At 41.2% G+C, this 20,891-nt stretch overlaps 5 protein-coding genes across 5 annotated transcripts in view; 2 read left to right on the plus strand and 3 right to left on the minus strand.

Annotated features, from left to right (window-relative positions):
* Positions 1-13,159, minus strand: part of LOC145460176 (protocadherin Fat 4-like) — a 44,500-nt gene extending 31,341 nt beyond the window's left edge. Inside the window, exons 1-7 of the mRNA XM_081444911.1 lie at positions 12,950-13,159; positions 9,939-10,190; positions 8,379-8,561; positions 7,992-8,246; positions 6,498-7,217; positions 3,449-5,457; positions 2,342-2,546 (exon numbers count right to left, since the gene is read on the minus strand). Of these exons, the coding sequence (XP_081301037.1) occupies positions 2,342-2,546; positions 3,449-5,457; positions 6,498-7,217; positions 7,992-8,246; positions 8,379-8,561; positions 9,939-10,190; positions 12,950-13,013 (3,688 nt within the window). The 5' untranslated portion in view covers positions 13,014-13,159. The remainder of the gene's footprint in view (positions 1-2,341; positions 2,547-3,448; positions 5,458-6,497; positions 7,218-7,991; positions 8,247-8,378; positions 8,562-9,938; positions 10,191-12,949) is intronic.
* Positions 389-2,334, plus strand: LOC145460204 (melanocortin receptor 3-like). Its single transcript, XM_081444948.1, has one exon. It carries the CDS (start codon positions 783-785, stop codon positions 1,719-1,721), a length of 939 nt encoding a protein of 312 aa, XP_081301074.1. The 5' UTR covers positions 389-782; the 3' UTR covers positions 1,722-2,334.
* LOC145460203 (beta-2 adrenergic receptor-like) overlaps positions 7,577-20,891 on the minus strand; it is a 68,698-nt gene continuing 55,383 nt past the window's right edge. The window contains exon 2 of the mRNA XM_081444947.1: positions 7,577-7,934. The gene's annotated coding sequence lies outside the window, so the exon portion shown is untranslated. The remainder of the gene's footprint in view (positions 7,935-20,891) is intronic.
* Positions 14,591-20,891, minus strand: part of LOC145460221 (uncharacterized) — a 162,166-nt gene continuing 155,865 nt past the window's right edge. The window contains exon 2 of the mRNA XM_081444967.1: positions 14,591-15,396. The gene's annotated coding sequence lies outside the window, so the exon portion shown is untranslated. The remainder of the gene's footprint in view (positions 15,397-20,891) is intronic.
* The window catches only part of LOC145460232 (uncharacterized), a 42,117-nt gene continuing 37,750 nt past the window's right edge, over positions 16,525-20,891 (plus strand). The window contains exons 1-6 of the mRNA XM_081444980.1: positions 16,525-16,892; positions 16,966-17,051; positions 18,474-18,532; positions 19,254-19,309; positions 19,928-20,091; positions 20,492-20,532. Of these exons, the coding sequence (XP_081301106.1) occupies positions 16,780-16,892; positions 16,966-17,051; positions 18,474-18,532; positions 19,254-19,309; positions 19,928-20,091; positions 20,492-20,532 (519 nt within the window). The 5' untranslated portion in view covers positions 16,525-16,779. The remainder of the gene's footprint in view (positions 16,893-16,965; positions 17,052-18,473; positions 18,533-19,253; positions 19,310-19,927; positions 20,092-20,491; positions 20,533-20,891) is intronic.

Consider the following 20,891-nt stretch of genomic DNA (forward strand, 5'->3'; position numbering starts at 1 on the left):
TAACAAGCGCACTCTGCTGGACTACTCACTACTTACAAGTGAATAGATAGTGAGCAGAGTAGCCATTCAGAGAACGGCATTCGTGAAAGAACGAATCAAATTCGGGTAGCTATCAGCAAGGGGTTGAGTTATGACAATGGCTTTTGTCCACGGATGAAATTGCCGCAGCTGTATGTAAGGTCCACTGAACATTTCTATGAAACGCCTTTTAAGACACATATTATGAAGTTATGTCTTTCAGTTTCGCCATAATATATATATGATGTTTTTCTTTGGGCAACACATTTTGTGCTCACTTCTATCATTCTGATCGAACAAATGCTTTAAGGGGATATCGGCCTTTCACCAGAAATTCATAACAGTTGGAGGTTTTATTTTTAAAAGCCTGCAAAACTTTAGTAGGTACAGATGGCCAACAGGATTCAAATTAATAGACTCATGATTGACAACTGCAAAGTCTTCCATTGATGATTTAAATATGTAATTTCAGAAAGTTTTGGTTTTATTCAAATTATTCTCAGTCGTCGACTTATTCAGCGTATGGGAGTAAAATGTCGGACAGCCCAAGTACTGTAAACATTGAACTCGTTATTTGATCTGTTTTTATCATTAGCTATCAGGAAAATTAAACTGCGTTTCAAGCGAGTGAATCAACTAGAAATCAGCTCTCCTTTCAAACTCTTTCGGGAGCGGGGACGAAGCATATGCCCGTCGTTCCGGGTAAAAAACGTTGATAGAAATTATTTCTCAGTGTTCTGAAAAGACCTCAACAAGTTGAAGTTATGACTAAGACAACTTGCGACATTTTGCTGCAGATCGCTCTCGCGATCTCCGATGTTGAAGACCTCCAATCGACCTACATCATTAATTGCGTCTTTAACAGTTTTCTGTCCTACACAGCTACCATGCTGAACATTGTCACAATCTATGCGATACGAAAAACATCCTCGTTGCCAAAACCTTTGAAAACATTACTCCTGAGCCTGGCTGTTTCTGATCTTGGTGTTGGTCTGTTGAGCGAGCCATTTTACATCTGGCTTCTGGTGAGATGGTCTCGGCTAATCTTATCTTCCTGCACCGCGTTCAACGCATTTTTCTTCCCTGTACGATTATTTGCTACAACGTCGTATCTTACAGTAGTTGCCATAAGTATAGAACGATTCTTGGCGATTCATCTTCATCTCCGATACCAGGAACTTGTAACTCACAAGCGTGTTGTTGCAGTTGTGATCTCAATATGGATTTTTAGTTTATTCGCTTCTTCAATACATTTTTCTCACTCCCGTATTGTTTCTGCGATTTTTCCTTTTATCGCTGTGGCTTGTATTCTTGCGACGACATTTATTTATTGGAAGATTTATTTAGTTTTACGGCGTCACAAGGACCAAATTCAAGCTCTACAACCACAAGAAGCACAACAAGCTGCCCAAAATGGAAACGTGGTAAATTTTGCGAGCCTTAAAAAGTCTGTTGCGGGTTTATTTTACGTATATCTTGCGTTCTTGATTTGTTACCTGCCTCGCTATGTTATTTTGGCTGCCAGGGTAATCCAAGGTCCTCATCTTACCGTCATGAAGTCTACAATTTACTCGTGGACTTTGGTATTTCTTAATTCATCTCTAAACCCTGTGATTTACTGCTGGAAAATGAGACACATTCGACACGCTATCATGGACATACTGCGAAACATTGCACACCAGTACAGAACTTGCCAAGGATAGTATCGTTATAAGCAGCCCTGATGCTTGGTGATTCTTGGTGACTCTGTTCTTTTAGCGTTGACGGGTTTTAATTAGTTTGCATGTTTTAAAACGCTTGAAAAGTCTTCCATGGGATTACTATAAACCTAAAACAGGACAACGAAGAAACACCGAAAGACATGCAACATCAAAGTCAGAAAAAATTGGTACTTTCTCTCGAATTTGGCCCTATTAACGTATTGCCATTACACCTTTTCGTCGTTGTTCCCGATCTTCAAATAGACTAGTTCTCGAGAACTTCAGTCTGGCCGAGGTAAAGTCCGATTTGTTTGTGGATTGTTCTTAAAAACGCAGTTCGAGCAGATTGAAAAGTAGATTGTCGGCTGCTGTGTGATTACAGACAATTTGAAGAGATGCTTGAAGAAATTCGAATGCTTGAGTTCATAATGCAGGGAAAAACAAACAGAAATGTAAACACAGACAAATGCATAAATATGCTAACTTAACTTTATGATGAGACAGGCTTTGTTGAACACCTGGCTCGGCCGGAATAAATTTGGGTAATACAACAATTAAGAATCAGCAGGGATTGCAAACACTGGAGTAACTGCCCCTTTTTAAACCCATATTCGAAAACTTACCTGAATCTGGATCTGAGGCGCTGACCGTATAAATTGCGCCTGCAGCCTCGTTTTCATTCACGCTAACACTGTAAGGTGCATCTGTAAATGACGGAGCATCATTGACGTCGCGGATACTGATGGTCAGCGGCTGAGAGACTGTCTTTGTACCATCAGTGACATTTACAGTCAGCGAGTAAGAGCTGGTTGTTTCATAATCTAGGGACTGGTAACAAGTAAAAAAAAACAACTTGAATAAATTTGTAGCCAAATAAATTAAATTCTAAATAAATTATGTAGAAATAAATCCTGTTTTATCACAAAGTAGCAGGTACATTTTATATCAGATGAGAACTTTAAAGGAGGAACGAAGCTCTGGCTGTTTTTGGAAAATGCAACTGCCATGGTAAAGATTACTTACTGTATCTCCCAAACAAGCTTTTACCAGATCACTAGCAGTCGCGAGCGACTTGCATCTTTAAATTATCGTTGTATTTAACTTCACTGGCTATACCCTTCAACTTGGCTATACCTTGAAAATTTCCGCTTCTGGCTAATTTCGTTTAAAAGCGTGAGCACTCGAAGGTACCTCTGACAGTCGCCCCCCCCCCCCGACTGAATTACATCATTCTACTTTATTTAAGTGGATCAACAAGTGCATGGCTGAGTTCTCACTCATGGTTAACTATCCATCAAACTAGCCAATGATCAACTCGAAGTTGATAAAGGTAAATTAAAAGTCCTGTTGAGTTGAAGCTGACGTTTAGAGCTTTGGTTTTTCGTAAGAGTAGCGTGATTTATTTTAAAAAGGGACCCTCCCGAGGAGGGGGGGTAGCATGTTATCTTGATCCCTTGAAAATTTCGCTTTTTCTTCCTGTTCCCTATTAATTAACTTTATTGCTCCCTAATTTTTTTCGTCAAAGTTCCCTTTTAAAGCAGAGATAACCCTTGTTCCCTCAAATTAAACCCAAAAGTATCCATTTTTCCCCCTAAACGCCTGGGAGGCCCTCGCAGGGGGCTAACGCTCAAAACGTCGACTTGCCCGCCATCGCAGCCTACAAACTAATACCTTTCTCCAAGAAACAGTTTTACACTTATAATTATAACTGATACGGTTAATTCAAATACCTGACTCGTAGTTATGATCCCTGTGGCTGATCCAATGTTGAAATCACTGCTGCCAGTCAAACTAAACGTCAACGAATCACCGTCCTGATCTGACGCTGTTAAAACCAATACAGTGCTTCCAATACTAGCATCCTCACCAACGCTCGTGCTATAAGGTGTGCCAAGAAAGACTGGGTCATCATTTTGATTGACAACGTCAACATACAATGACGTAATCGCCACTCCCCCATTACTATCACTCCCTCGGACTGTTAGCGTGTAACCGCTGACTGTTTCATAATCAAGTGCGTCGTCTAAAGACACAACTCCAGTATTAGCGTGAATCGAGAACAGCTCACTTCCTACTCCATATAAGCTGAACGTTACTGTATCGCCATCTTCGTCTGTGGCGCTTACCGTAAAAACGTTTCCGCTGTTGACGTTTTCGTTCACACTTGCGTTGTAAGGTGCGTTAGAAAACGTTGGAGCGTCGTTGAGGTCATCAACGCTGATAGTTATCCCTTCATTAACTGTCACGCTGCCGTCTGATACGGACACGTTCAGGGAATAAGAATTGATATTTTCCCTGTTGAGTCCTTGCACCGTGGTTATAACTCCCGTATTTGAGCCGATATTAAAGTGACCGCTATTAGCTCCGGATAGACTGTATGCCAGCGTGTCTGAAGGATCATCATCAGTAGCAAAACCTTTTATCACGGTGGTCCCCACGGGGAGGTTTTCACCGATGTTCACGCTATACGGCGTGCTGACGAACTGGGGCGAGTCATTCTGATCGACAACTGTCACGTTTAAGCTTGTCGTAGCCACGCCCATGTTTGAATCACAGGCTCTGATGGTAAGATAGTACGCGGGTGTGGTCTCAAAATCCAAAGCACGTGTTAACGTGACCACGCCCGTGGATGGGTCAATGGAAAAGTCAGTACTTCCGGTTCCGGATAGTGTAAATGTCACGGAATCGCCACTGTCTTCATCCGTAGCGCTAACTGTGTGAACCGCGGCGGCGGCGTCGTTTTCCACCACGCTTACGTTGTACGGTGCGTTGGTGAAAGTTGGCGCGTCGTTTGTGTCAATCACTGTGATTGACAGGGCCTCAGTCGCAGACGAGTCACCGTCTGTTACACTGATCCCCAGCGTATACAAGCCCACGGTTTCTTGGTCCAGTGGTTGGGTAGTAGTCACCAGGCCTGTCGAGGAGGAGATTGCAAAATGACTGCTGTTTGTTCCAGTTAGGGAGTAACTCAAAGAATCACAGCTGTCTTCATCAGTCGCTACCATTTGAATGACATGGGTTCCTGTTTGAAGATTCTCAGCGATGCTCACACTATATGGTGTCGTTAGAAAACTTGGTGTTTCATTTAAGTTGTTGACTGACACGTTAAGGTTCGTTGTGGCGCTACCTCCGTTGTCATCTAAAACTGTTAACGATAAAAAATATGAGGATCTAGATTCATAGTCAAGGGCGCGAGCGAGTGTTATAGCGCCTGTAGAGGAATCTAATACGAAATCAGCTGAACCTGAGCCCGCGAGGAAAAACGTCAAGCTGTCAGCAGTATCCTGGTCGGATGCACTCACGGTGTACACGACTGCGCCTGCGTCATTTTCATCAACAGCTGCTGAGTAAGGTGCGTTAGTAAACGCAGGCTCATCATTCTTGTTATTGACGGTAATAGTCAAAGACGTCGTGATAGTGGTTTTACCATCAGTCACCGAAACTGTCAGCGCGTATGAGGTCACAGTTTCATAATCTAAGCTCTTTATAGTACTTATAAGACCAGAGTTGCTTGCGATCGCAAAGTCGGCATTATTGATACCAGAAAGACTGTATGTCAGCGTGTCTCCGCTGTCATCATCGATCGCAGACGCTGTGAGCAGTGTAAATCCACTTGACAGGCCTTCATCAATAGCAGCAGCATACGGTGCACCAAGGAATTCTGGGGAATCATTGGCGTCAGTGACCGTGATTGTAAGGCTGGTAGATGCGCGGCCGCCATTTCCGTCAGAAACGTGCACTATGGAGGGAATGGCAAGAATAAAATGAGTTATAATGAGGTATAAGTCTTTTTTCAAGCCTAGGTAGTTCAACAGCTCGGGTTTCCGCGATCCCCAACCCGAAGCGCTTAGGAATATTTCTACAGCCCCTGGCTTGGATTCATGTCACGAATCCATGATGCTATTTCATTTTAGTATAAATCTACTAGCGTTCTATCGCGAATGCCGTTCTCTGATAGAGAGAGGGTAGCGTAGCAGTGTGCCCTTGTTAACAAATGACGGCCGCTTCTTGGCGTTTTCGAAGTGTCTATAATGAGGATTTCGATAGAGTTTTGAACAACTAGTAGATTTATACTAAAACAATTCGATTATTTATAGCTCTCGATTTCTATCGCGTGATCGTCAACTATCACGCGATTGAAATCTCGGGCTCATAATCTAATTGTTTAATAGCTAACAAACCTCCAACACTTCTGTTGCGTTGCCCCTACAAATCACCGATAACCATATATACTCCTAATTGACTTATTCACTAGCTGAAAGTGATAGAAATAAATAAACTAACTTTAAAAAAATGCGGGAAACTCTTTAAGACAAGAGGACGAAAACGGTTGCTCATGCAATCTTGTGTGCGAAACCTTGATTAAAAGAATAAAGCAAGAGCTGCGTGATAAACTATTCTATAAAAAGCGGGCGTGGAACGTATAAGAGACTGCTGACCTGCAGACTTGCCCTCCAGTTAATTTGATAACGGTGCAGGTCAATAATAATACTGTAACACGATATACACTTTAAAAAACGTCTGCAAGTTCACAGACTGCATTTGGTTAATACGGATACAAAACGCCGTCCTTTTTATTGGCTAGTTTGAACACATTTCAGCGGTTATGAAGTAAACTGAATTCTTAGGAGTCGAGCGAGCGAGTATTAAGATAAGTTAGGCACGACAAATAAGTAAACTGATACAGGGGCTAAGTAGTTTTACATAGAGATAGCTTTCTTTGTTCCGACAATTCTTTATTGCATAACTTCTAATTTGCCTTAGTGATGATCAGCTCACCAGTCAAGGAGTATGAAGTCGTATCTTCATAGTTCAATTTCTGAGTGGTTGTCACAATTCCTGTACCAGAGTCTATCGTGAAACGCGTCACACCCGATCCCGACAACGAATACGTCAGCGAATCGCCATCCTGATCACTCGCGTCCACATCGTAAACACTCGTGCCAACCGATACATTTTCGGAGACGCTCGTCGAGTAGGGAGAGCTCGGCAGCGTTGGCGCGTCGTTTTCATCCAGAACACTAATGGAGACGAACTTCGAGTCGCTCGCTGCACCATCGGAGAAAGTCACCGTTAAATTGTAACTGTCTTGTGTTTCGAAATCGAGAGTAACTCCTGACTTGATCCGAATCACACCCGAGTTAAGAATTGTGAAATCGGAACTGCCCGACAAGGAGAACAAGATATCGTGTCCATCTTCATCGGAGGCTCCGGTTTTCAACACATTTGTCCCGCTGGGTTCGTCCTCTGCGATAGTAGCCGAGTACGAGCTACTGAGGGAGACTGGCGCGTCATTCTGATTGGTCACCGTAACTGTCAATGATGTTGAGGCCACGCTGCCGTTACCGTGACCGTTACCATCGGATGCCGTGACAGTAAGCGAGTAGGAAGAGCGTGACTCGTAGTTGAGCGCGTTGTTAAGGGTGACCACGCCGCTAGACGCGTGAATGGTGAAGTCGGAACTTTTGGCGCCGGATAGAGAATAGGTAACTGTATCTCCTGAAATATAAAATATAATGGCGTGAGGTCAGTGTTTGAGTCACATTGACCCCCTCAAACGGTGTCTCCAGTTCAGTTTCTTTCGATGGTAATTAACTGGGAGTATTCCCCCTCCCCCCTTAAGCCCTCCAACCAGTTCATCGCAAGATGATTCAGTTCAAAGCATTGAGTTTCCCAGGTCTTCCAAGCAATTCGACCGTACTCTGAAGGGAACGGGTTTTTGTCAAAGAACAAAACACAACGACCTCGGACAGGACACGAATGTCTCAGACCTCTTGATATGGAATTCATCGTCTAACAAATGGGCCACCGAGTCTGCTAAGGGTGAAAGCGAAAGCCTTTGCAGTAGGAAAGAAGAATATGGCAGGCATATTTACATGGTCTGATACAAACACGAGAAAAAGCTTGGAGGACCTCAGAAAATTAGGTAAACTCGAACCTACGCAAGCCGTTTTTAAATAGTCTAATGCACATATCTCAGCTTATGTAGCATGAGGCAAGCAGCAGTATGTCTACTCCTCCTGGATAAGATGCTAGTCCATCCAAGGGTTTCCCCCAGCATTAAGTTTTCTGGTACCTATTCATACACCTGGGTGGAGAGAGGCACTGTGAGAGTAAAGTGTCTTGCCCGAGAACACAACGCAATGTCCCCGGGCAGGACTCGAACCCAGACCGCTCGATCCGGAGACGAGCGCAATAACCATGAGGCCACCATGCCTCTACACAGAGCAAGCGTGAGTTCCATAGTTAACGTTTTCTTCTAAAGGAATTTACCGTCAGGGTCAGTCGCAGCAACAGTCACAACACTTGCTTCGGCGTCGTTTTCTACAATCGTAGCAGAATACGGTGCGCCAGTGAACGAGGGACTCTCGTTAACATCAGTGACTGAGATTACAACCCCAGTGGTGTCGTTTAGGGAGCCAGAGTCTGTTGCCGTCAGTGTCAGAGAATAGCTGGTATCTGTCTCAAAGTCGAGGCTTGCGGCTACTTCTATGATTCCATTGCTAAGCACGTTAAACAACGATGAACCTGGATGGAAAACAAGAGATCATTTGGTCACTAGTATGCTTGCAGGATATTGTATTTCGAAATCACCCACCCCTCCCTCAAAACTGAAAAGTCAAATGGTCGACCCCTTAGCATGGTGAAATCAAAACTCACCCGAGCCCGAGAGGCTGTAAGTCAGCGTATCACCGCCATCAGGGTCCGTAGCAATTATGGTGATGATATCGACTCCATTAGCACTGTTCTCTGCTATTTCACCACTGTACGAAGAAAGCGTAAAGCTGGGGGCTTCGTTAACATCTTTCACAGTAATTGCCACACTAGCTGTTGTTGTATTACCTGAAGCAGAGGGAAAGACAGTTTGGAAGGAAGTCCTTTCTTATCAAGTGGTCTGACAAACAATACCTTTCCCGCATTCCACTTTCGGTACATACGAACAATAGCCTCTTCCAGGCGTTCAGTTAGTCGGGGCGCAGCACGAAAAACGGCGCGCGAAAAAATAAGAAACGCGCGGCGACCTTTTGTGAAGGTTACCCACAGGCGTTCTTTTGCTTCCTCTCGCCGCGCTTTTTTATTTTTTTCGCGCGCCGATTTTTCCTCAGCGCCACAACTAACTAACTTGAACTGACTGAAAGAGGCTATACGAACTGAAAGAGGCCTGGAAGAAGCTATAAGAACAATAGTATGCGTACCAGAGCGAGGTTGGAGTGGAGATTTTCATACATTTGCAGTGGCGGATCCAGGGGAGGGGCCCGTGGGGTCCGGCCCCCCCTTATTTTGGATAAAAAAGGAAGAAATCACAGAAAGAAGAAAAGCCGGCAGGGCAAACAAAACAAAACCGCCCCCCACCCCCCCTCTGAGCTTAAGGTCTGGATCCGCCAATGATTTGTTGTATTTTTGTCAACCCTGACCTCGACTCGGCGCCATTGTTTGTTGAACGTGGAAAGGTCTATTGCTTAACTTCAAACAAGAGACTACGCTACGCTCGTGGAAGAGAGGGGAGCTTCTCTCCCGACAGGGTGGCGTTGCATGACGGAGAGATGGACAGAACTGGTGCAACCCAATCTAATGTTTTAGGCCAATTGGTTCACGCTCATGATACATTTTCTTCAGTGAACTTTCAACGCTTCTGTTTATATTGGTCCCAGATAGAAACGTGTAGCTACGCGTTTCAGGGACTGGGGCATAGTTTGGGTCGTTTATCTTTTGTACGGTGAGGGAACAGCTCTTGCTAGTTCTGTGTTCCTATCGAGTTTTAGTATAAATCTACTAGCGTTCTATCACGAATGCCGTTCTCTGATTGGCAACGCTACTCACTATCTATTCTGTTTTAGATAGTGAGTGGCCTAGCAGTGTGCGGCTGTTAACAAAATCACGGCCGCTTCTTTGCGTTTTTGAAGAGGATTTAGACAAAGCTTTGAACGACTGGTAAATATATACTAAAACAATCAGATTATTTGCTCTCGATTTCTATGCATGATAGTTGACGAGGGCGCAGCCCGAGTCAACTACCACGTGATAGAAATCACGTGATAGTCAATCATAATCTAATTGTTTAATGGAAACACGATCTTTCACCAATTTCCCGTAAAATAAGGGCATTAGAGAGCATGCTTGTACCCAGTCCTGTGACGCACAACACTAAGATATTGTTCCCAGGTTCCTCTGAGTCAGAGTTGAAGTTTCTGTTTCGTCATTGCACGTTCCCATGCTTACCTGCGGCCTCAGCCTGGACAGTTAGCGAGTAAGAGTTCTGTGACTCGAAGTCTATAATCAATCCATTAGTTAGCACGCTAAGTCCATCGCCACTCAGTTTAAACGGCCCCGCTGAACTTATTATTGAGTATGTAATGTTATCGCCATCACTGTCTGACGCTGACAGGGTGATTCCGCTGACTGTAGTGTCCGTGGGCACATTTTCATCGACTGTGCCGCTGTAAGAGCTGGGACTGAACACAGGAGCGGCACCTAAACAAGACAAACGAGAGGTATCAATATAGACGAAAAATTAATACAAATTTGGCGCCAAGACATTCAACTTCATAACTTCTTTTGAGAGTCTTTTAGGGCTGTAAATTCGAAAAACGAGGACAAAAAAACTTTGAACAGAGCTCAATGAGATTATCCATTTAGACTTTATATGTCCCTCTTTTGTCGATTGTATGGCCGATTTTTTTTTACATTTAGTTGAGCATAGTTCACGTGTTCTTGCAATCAGTGTCTTGGTCGAATCAGTGAGATTTGAAGGCCTTTGAATTTGACACTGCTGGCGGATTAGTTCAAGAAAAAGACTTATTAAACACGGTGTACATAATTATAGTTTGAAGCTCGATCACCATAGCTTAAATGCCCCGAGAGCATTTGGTTTCTCTTAAGCCGAACGAAAGAGAAAATTAGAAGAAACCAACTGCTCGCAGTGCATCGCTTAAAGGTCCTTAGAGAAAAAATGTGTAAGCTGTTGACATACTAACTACCTTCAGCTTCACACTGCTCCCTACTCAATAAGGGATGCAAAAAAAAAAAAAAAAAAACTTTTGTAAAGATTAGAAGGCTGCCTAGCTAAGTTTCCCTGACTGGTAGTTTATTTAGTAACGTGAAATACGTTGGACGTCACTGGAGGGGTGAAAGGTTTCGAAAGAATGGTGCTACACGACGCATTTAAGGGTTCAGTCTTTTCGTCGGTTTTGAAAGATAGCTGAGAAAATCAAAGTTCTACTGACTTTCAAGTAAGTCTGTTTAATTTTGAATCTCAAAAATGTGAAACGTTTGCACTACTTGAACTGTTTTACTAGCTTGATATTCTTTTATACAACGCTTAGCAACTGTCAAGTGGCATAACATAATGCACTGAGTTGCAAGGCTGAGGGTGTTACAAAGCTTAGCAAGAACTGAGAGGGCGTTGATCGACACACACTTCGGGACATGTTGTGGGGATGTGAAGCAGGGACAAACCTTTCGTGTGCGGCTAAGACGCATGGAAGGCCAGTGTGCAAACTGGTACAAACGAAGCGGATATTGATTCATTGCTTTGTTGTAGCAGGAGCAGTTTGCAATAGCAGTACACACGATGCCGCATTGAAAACTGAGGTCATTTCGTCCCTGCTTCATGACGCACGAATTCAAACCAGCTGCATGAATTTCATGCAACATATAGAGGAAACAAAATTTTGTCCCCACAACAGAACTGTTTTGCAAAAACGGGCATGTCGCACAAGGAAAACTGTCGCTGCAGCATGTTCTTGCTTCATGACCCTGCAACATGTCTCCTAGTGCGTGTCGACCCTAACTGTCATTCACAGTGACGAGTGTGCCTCTACAAAGGTTAAACTGGGCTACTTTAACTTGTTTGAGTAACTGGCGCTGCACATATTGATCAATAAATGAAACAACACTGAGTTTGCAACTATTATAATTTTGGGACAAGATGCATGAAAGACAGGTTGAAAGAAAGTAGATAAATTGTTTCAGTCACAGTAGTCACATTTCTGGTCAAGTTGACTGGAAAGCTGCTCAACGATACTGGAACTGCAGCCAGAATCATGAAACTTTGCACCCATGTAGAACAGCAACCTGACGTTTCGCTATTCGGTCTCACAGCACCAAGTCGATTAGCCCCTTACCGTTTGGTTAGGGGCTAATCTACTAGGGGTTAGAACAGCAGCCTGTTGGCCTTGATTAAAAGATTTCTGTGAACGCTTTCAAGTTCTTGCGCACTTCCATGGAAAGAAAACTGAATCTTTAAAAGGTCGGCACACACGAGGGGACTATAGTCGCTGCAACCTGTCCCCTGAAGAATTTACACGAAGAGACTGGTCGCAGGGACAGTTCACACGAAGCGTTTTGAGGAACAAGTCGCAGGGACTTGTCCAAAAAAATTCAAACTAGTTTGAATACGTGCGACTAGTCGCAGGGACCAACTTTTAATCCTTGCGACTAGATTTTGTGTTTAAAATGGCTAGTTCACACGATGGGACTTGTTCCCGCGATTTGTTACAGAGCTTACTCGCAGCGACTAGCCCCCTCATGTGTGCCGACCTTTAAGCTACTTCGCCAAGTAACAGCCACACAAAGTCGTAACTAAACTTTTACAAGTTCACCTCCCTGCTAAAACTCTATTTGCGACTCGAAGCGCCATCTGATGAAATCTTACATTTTTGATTTGGTTAAATTATTCATGTTGGAACCTGTAATCACAATGCCCAGCTGACGTACAGAATCAATACATGTATTGAAAATATGCTCTTGATCACTCAAATGACTCACCCGAGCGAAATTTTTGACTTCAGCAAGAAATATTTCAATACGAAAGAACTACCGTGATGTAATCGACGCTAGCCATTGATGAACCTGTCACTAAGTCACTGGTTAACGAAGCAACCGTTTTAGCGCAGGTCCATGCAAGATTCCGGCCAACAAACAGGCAGAAGAGTGGGAAACACAAGTGTAATTATTAAAGCACAAAGTTCAAAACTCATTCTAATCCTTATGTCCACGCTTGGGTTTTTCAGTGTTTGAGCATTTTTAATGCTTGCACACTTGTGAAATCTAAAGTCTAAAGCCAGTGAAGCAGAAAGCAGATTGATTGTACTCGATATTTGGTTACGCGGCAAGTTTCAAAGCAAATTCGTGTGTCTTGATATCAAAAAACCCTTAACAAGTCCTGAGAAATTCGAAATAGGATTAAAACAAACATAACAACTAGCCAATAATATTATATTTATACGTACCTTCGGTGTTGGGCGTCCAAGCGAAAACAGCGCATACAACCAGTATAAGTGCGTTAAAATTCATCTACAATCCCATCGCAAGTTATATCTCACTTTTACCAGCTTAACGTTTGCTGAAGAAGCAAGGAAAACAGGTCAGAGACTCAGATCTTCGCGACTTAGCTAGACACGCATCTACTAATCAAACAAACGTTCTGACTTCGCTAAAGATTGCGGTTATTGACACTGTGACGTTTATAAAGCAATCAAGCGGAGAACTTATTACACTTACTGTATTGGTCTTTTCTTTCCCGAAACAAAACAAGCCATTTGTTTACGGATCAGGCACGTTTTATTGTCTATTGTTTTATAAACCTCAAGATGCTTTATAGTTATGCTGCCATGGATACTTGGGCAGAGGTGACAGTTTTAGGCTTATAAATATTCACTTTTCTTTCACTCAGTGTAATTCTCGTTCGGCTCAACCAAAATCGTCGATCGTTTACAATTCTTCCTTCGGTATACCTCAAAGGACGAACCCCTTGTAACGACTGTAATTTCGTGATTTTTCGCCAAATTTGCTTAAACTTTTCTTGTTAAACACTTGCATATCATTTACGAAGTTTCGAGAATTTGAAAAAATGCAAAAACGAGAAAAAAAAAAACGATGTCTAGTATCTAAAAGACTTCGTGCAATAACGGTACATTTTAGTCTCATTTGCAAACTAGTTCCAGTCTAATACCGGGAATACGAATATGACCTATTTACTTTAAACGATATCGAAATAACGGACATTGGACGCCATTTCGTTTGATGTGCAAAATTGTACGAAGGAATACTGCTTTGTTCATTTGGGTGGACCCGAATAGCAGGACACTGTAGTTGCAATTGCAATGTCCTGAACTGCAAATTTGCAACGTCCATTAGTTTGATGTAAGCCAAAGAAATCTGTTGAAAGATTTTATTGATTTAACTTGAGAACTGTGGTTGGCTGGAAATAAGTACACTTTTTAAGAAGATTTTACGAAATTCGAAAGCATAGCTGCTTTATTTCTACGTACGGTTACGGCCTACCGTCCACACTAATCCGTCACGAAATCGGAGCCTTTCGAAAACGCTCTTCAAACCGAAGGGATTTGAAAGCGCTAACTTTGCCTTTTTGAGTGGATGGAAAACATTTTGAAAACGAGCTTTTAGGAAACGATGAGTTACGATAATCATGTGATTTCACCGTCTGAGTCTACCTCAAACAAAAGTCGAATATGACCACAGAGTTTTCAAATTTCTCCGGCGTAGTGTGGACGAAAGACAGTTGCGTTTTCAGATTAAAAGCGTCGTTTTCAAACTTTTCTCCATCGTAGTGTGGACGAGGCCTTAGCTAAGAACATACCTATGTCAGTTTCCAGCTCATTTTTGTGTCAATTTGTAACTGCAGTACTGCACCACTCCTTTCAGGAAAAAGCAGTTCCTCCCCCGTTCCATCCCTGCTCCTTCCCCTTCTCCCGTTTTACGGTAGACTTAAAACAAGTCGACTTCTACTTCCATAAAATGAGCGTCGAAGACACCGGAAACGGACGGCTTTGAGAAAGTTTAGTTTTACAGCTGCTATGCAGGTTAATGCATCAGAAGTTTGTTAATCTAGAGAAGAAGGGATTTCACTATTTTTTTTTTTTAAATAATCAATTATTCACAGACTGGACTTTTACCCAGAATCCCAGGGGAGTAATGGACCGGAACCCGAATGGCAAAACTAAAATGATACTCATAATGTTTGAGGAATCACGTGACTTATGGCCCTGGTCCAATTCAAAGTAGTTAAAAAACCGTGGTTCATTAAATTGGAGAGCTTAAGCATGACGACGGCCACCCCAAGGACAACGCTTAATGAAAAATCAATTTATATTTTACCTTCGAATTTCGCAGTTGTCTAGATCTGTTCACTACGCTTATTGGTCGCAGAACTTGCTCAAGCTAAATGTGTAACGCCAGCGTTCAATTCCAGATGGAAGTACGAAAAATTAGCCGCCGTCGTCCGCGTTCTCTTTTACTCTGAAAACGAATCATATGTTTTCCGTCCACACTGCGCGGGAGGAATAAGCCATTAGCCATTAGTTATTTCACGTTGTTGTATTGCAGACGGACGGCAAAGAAATGTACCAAGAATTATAACGCACGTGCACAGCCACTGCTCTGCTCATTAAAGCTTTTGTTTGGTGATGCTGCCGTTGCCGTTGCCGTCGTGGTTTTCTTAAACTCCCAGTTTGGCAGGGGACGGAAAAAAAAATGCACCAAGAATTAAAAGGCACTGCACAGCCATTGTACTGGCCCCCAGTTGTTCGAAGGCTCGATAACTCTTTCCACCGGATAAATGGCTATCCAGTAGATAAGTGTTAACAAAACAAACCACTAGTTCGTATAGTGTGATCGTCCGGGTGAGTGTAGTTCTGAAAAGAACTGTTGTTGGTGACTGACGTTTCGACAACCTGAGCGGAAGTCATCTTCAGAGTCAAGTGAATAGTGTTTGTCAGTCGATGATGTTATAAGTCTGGTCCATTGAACGTGATTGGTCCAGATGACTTCTGCTCAGGTTGTCGAAACGTCAGACACCAACAACAGTTCTTTTCAGAACTACACTCACCCGGACGATCACACTATACGAACTACTGATACTCCTGGGTTCAAACCATTTACTGTGTTACGTTCACTAAAACAAACCACGTTATCCGCTGCATAGTGAGTTATCCGGCAGATAGGGTTATCCACCTTTCGAACAACCTGGGCCTGCTCGGTAATTTGTTTTGTTAGGCAGCCTAACGAGGATAGTCTTAGCTCGTTACGCGGCCCTGTGGCTATGAAAATGGGTATAACAAAAGTAAAAACCAAAACTAGGAAGATTTTTTCCTATTTCAGCAGAATAAAAAAAGCTTGGTTTTGTAATTTTCAATCTTCCCTCCCGGTGTGCGATTTTCTTGAGACTTGTTCCTTTGCTTGTAGACATCGATACAGATGTAAAGGTTTATCTTGCTGATTATTATAGCGTAAATCCTTAATTGTTCGAGCTTTCATACGATAACTCATTTATTAGTACTGCAAACCAAATTACGGTAAAATCGTTCCAGTTATGATAATTCCTATAAAAATTCCTACAACTGAAATTCCCAAAAGTTTTCTACAGCCGAATTGATACATAACGCGAGCTTCGGTCTGCCTGTAGGTCACGTGCGATAGTTAGACATTTGATCGGATTCTGACAAAAATAATGTAATCGGGATTTAAATTAACTTGAAACAAATTGAGCAAATGTCTCGAGTTACAAAATCGCCTCAGTTCGTTTAAAACCTTACATACGACAAAATAAAACTTTATAATATAAATTTGTTTCAAACTTTTCTGTGGAGGCAAACACAATTTAATCGCTTTGCTCCTATTTTCTTCTTTAAGCTTAGGTTTAAAATTAAAACACTATTATAGCATTGTTGAAGAAGTAAAGAAAGTTTCCCATTTGACGGGAATTATTGCCGTTTATAAAGTATAGACGTATAGAATAGAGCTTACCGGACGATTGGGTCATAGTCAAACTGTCGGTCATCAAATCTGTGTGGAAAGTACGGAGCTTTGGCGAAGATATTCGGTGCCAAGGCTGTAATTCAGCCATTTAGGAGCTCTTGAAGGTAGAGCTCTTACTTTTTCCATCTTTCTAACTCCAGTGCTTTTGTCGGTCCTGATGACAAACTTCGAGGTAACTTCCATTGCCGCAAATTGGGCAACTGAAATCCAATATGGCGATGATACTTACAGAGACAAAGACACGCCGCTCGCAAAGAGGCCACGCCGGTCATGACGTCATATCATGTCAAAGCGAAACAACATGGCGGATCCTTTGTATTGTATTTGTAGGCAACCGTACGATGAGTCGCAATTTATGATCCAGTGTGATTCTTGCGAAGAATGGTACCATGGAAGGTGGGTATGACTATTTCTTAAGCTGTGGCTCATATTTAGTTCGAAATGATTGCTTATCTTCTTTACCTTTTAGCTGCGTGGGAATCGAAGAGTACCAGGCGTCGGACATAGAACGGTATCATTGCCCGGAGTGTGCGTTACTACACGGTCCGTTGACACGTAAGTAAATATCACCCTGATTCGGAAAGATGTATGAATAAGTAAGTTTCTCAGTTCTGTCCTTAGCGCATCAAACGTTTAACAAGGAACACTGATATATCGATGAAATTAAAGTCTGAAGGTTTACACTTCAGAGAGCGCGTTAAGCTTAACTTTGATTCGCACAGAAAATTCCTTTGTTTATTTCTTTAGAACAACTCGATACTCGCATTGGATTGGGTTTGAAGAAGAAACCAAAGCTTATATGTTTCTACCGAGTGTTATAGACGCGCTCATTTTAGTGATGGGAAAAACACCTGTTTGAGTCAATTCAGAAATTATGAAATATTGTTGTAAGCTTATCTCCTTCGAGCTTTCTTTGAATTATGAAGATTATGCTTAAATATAAGCTTATGTACGTGGGATTCAATGATATTTATTAACTTACTGAGGCATGGTTAGTTTAGAGAATAAAGTTTGCTTAATGTTAAATGTGGAACGGTCTTTGCTCTTGATTCGTTTTCGGGAAGAATTACTTCAAATTGATAAACAATGACACGAGCCTCGACAAACCACTAACGTTGAACTGTTTGATTTGTGTTCGTCGACTTCACGGCTGTAAGGTTAAGCTTATATTCATTTACAAGATTTGTTTTCCTTATATAAAAATAAATAAATTTAAGTGAAATGTTAAAATTATTATTACAATGTGTTTGAATAAGCATGAAATTACGTTAAATTGCTTTAGCTCAAGAAGCTTAACAGACTTTATTTGGTCGCTTTTACTTCCATAAGGCGTCAATTTCACAGAAAAAAATATCATTTTCAGTTTGGACTTTTATAAACTGATACTTATTAAATATACTTGCAGCATACAATTTGTAAATTATCCTTGGAGTAGAATATTGGTGGGATATTTTGCCGTTTTATTAAACAGGATTTATCTTTGGCTTCAATTAAAATTCATTTACATGATATTGTAGATCAATAGAAAATGACTTTGTCAGTTTCTATTGTAATATGTCGTTTTTAGGCCTGTTCATTGTTTCCAACTACTGAACAGTCAAAAAAATTGAGTTTTCTTAGGAGCTGCAAGTGAAAGTCAAGTGGGATGACATCTTGCGATAATTTTCTATTTTCTTTGAGAAAGAGATACCACCTTTTAATAGGACTGAAAATTCCTATTATGTGGCAATGTGTGCAGTGGTTTGGCTTGATTATAATTGTCAATTTTAATCGTAATCACATTGACAATTTCATAATTCAAAGTTGAATTTTCCCAGTTTTCAGTTTATATTGACTGGTTTCAGTGTGTGTGATATGGTTGCACTCATTTGTGGAGAAAGACGGTATAAGACTTACTTCTAGATAGTTTCCATAAACCATATTTAAAGTCATGAAAACCTATTGTTTCGAAGAACTATTTTTTCTGCTTATTTTCAGTAAAGAAACGAAGAAACTGGCATCGACATGACTACAGTGAAATAGATGACGGATCTAAGGTGAAATTAAATGTCCATTAAACATTTTCAGAAATAAATAAAAAGGGGAAATAAATTAAAGAAGCGATGTTGTAGATGGGACATCTGAAAGATTTATCCTAATTTTTCAGGTTTGTTGTTTCCACCTTAATCTGAACCTCAGTTGCCAACCTTGTCATTTTTGGGCTAATAATCTTCCCGTTGAACCCCTTTATTGTGAACTCTCCTGGGAAAAGAGACACGGTTCGAAATAGGAGGGAGTTTGAAGTAACCAAAAATGAAATAACCAACTCAGTAGCAGAGCTCAACAGAAGTGCCGTCTGGTCGTTTGGGACATGCAGATTTTCTTGCAAGGCAAGTTACTTTTCATTCTCACTTGCCGGGAGGGCAAGGGGTGAGACAAGTCATCTGCCAACTAAATCAAGAAAAGCAAACTAAGACACCCAGGGAAAGCAAAATTTGAGAGCTGCTTGTCCAAAGGGAAAGCTGGAAATGAAGGTTTATTTGAGCCCTAAGTAGTAGTATAGCTATTTATTCATTGATAGCATATGTGCATGTATTATTTTGTTTATCCATAATTTTCTGTATATAGACTGAGGCACAGTGTTATTTATTCCTTAGCATGTTTTTGTTTATATACATGCATTAGTGGCCCTTTTTGCTGTTCTCCACATTTTACATCATTGAATATCTTTTCCATTGCTTTTCCAAGCTTACTTATACTTGTCTGGCTTTCATTCAGGCTGTCCAAGCAGGGACAGTTGCATTTATCAAAGAACTGAAAACTAGAAAATTCAAGTGAGTATGGAAGCCATCTAATATTACTTAACTCCAGTGTACCTCTAGTATCAAAGAAATTCATTTCAGTTTTCTAACTTCATTAGGATGCAGGTGTAACATGTACATATACTAGCTGCACTGTGCTTTCTCATGGTATACCATGAAATATCCCACAAGTTGCTTGTATTTTCTCGGTTTACACACAAGCCTTACATAACTATTAAAATACACCATGCCATAGAAACTGTGGCCCACACAATCAATGTGGAATATGATGTTAAAGGTTGGGTATATGTAATACCATTGAATATACAATGGCTTTCATGTATTCTGATGGGCTGTATTTTCTATCGAATGGCATAAATATAGGGAAAAACAACTGTTTACAGTGTAAGCCTAAGCATAAATACATGTAACTTTTCAGTATTCAGCCTGCTTTAACCATGACCACTGCAGTTCTGAACATTGTTGTCTTTTGACCAAAAGACAGATCAAAAGAAAATGTCTCAGATATATATATATATATATATATATATATATATATATATATATATATATATATATATATATATATATAATGATCAACAATAATATGAACTATAAAAAGTAAAGGTTTGTCTCCTTTCTTTTTCCTAGAGATAACAATGTTATCCTCAAGCTTGAAAATGGCCTTGACTTGTCTCCAGAAACCTTTGAGACACGTGGTTTTAACAGACCTATGCTTGTTACCAACAAGGAAGGTCTTGGAATGATTATACCTGACAAGAGGTTTACTGTAATGGATGTTGAGAGACATGTTGGTATGTTGTAATTCTAAGGCATCCCATTTCAACTCTATCACCAAAGCTTTTGGATTGGTACAATTTGATTGGTTCATATTATGTAATCACACTGTAAGTCGCTAGGTTGATAAAAGCAAGTTGAAAACCTGTCCAGAGATAAACATTGTGTGGCTACACACTTGGTTTGTAATGGATGGTTTGTAGTCAACTCTGTCAAAGCAGACACCACTGCGAGGAAGACATCTTTCTAAAACAAACTTGGCTGTCTTGGTGGTCCTGACTGCAGTTAAGTTGTTTCTCTGTTACTGGCAAACACCTCTCTCAAGCCAACAACTAGAACCATTCCCAAGGGTGTCCACCTGAGAGATTTCACTGTACAGACTCAATTTCTTATTTTTTGTTCTTTGATTACTTCCAGGTTCCATGAGGGAGTTGGACGTCATTGATGTGTGTAGACAGGTAACGGTTCAATGATGTTACAAGCATCTTATCTTCCTCTTATGATGAAAAGAAAATAAAATGAAGATGTGATCATCGTAGTTGTAATTGCAATTTAAGCAACTGCAAATCAAGCCTGAAAAACATTTTGGGCTTTAATGGGATTCAAGCCTGTGGCCTCTGCATTAATGCTGCAGTGCTCTACCAACTGAGATATTAAGACCCTTAACACTATGTACATGAGAGCAGGCCAATTTGTTGGTTTCATCTTAACCTGTGAAAGGAATGAAATATGGAATGATAATGATGTGAACTGCAGAAAGACAAAAGAAATCACAGCTGTAATGCAACTTAAGCAATTGCAAATTAAATAAGTCCTC

Source organism: Orbicella franksi, chromosome 11, assembly GCF_964199315.1.
Source record: "Orbicella franksi chromosome 11, jaOrbFran1.1, whole genome shotgun sequence".
NCBI lineage: Eukaryota > Metazoa > Cnidaria > Anthozoa > Scleractinia > Merulinidae > Orbicella > Orbicella franksi.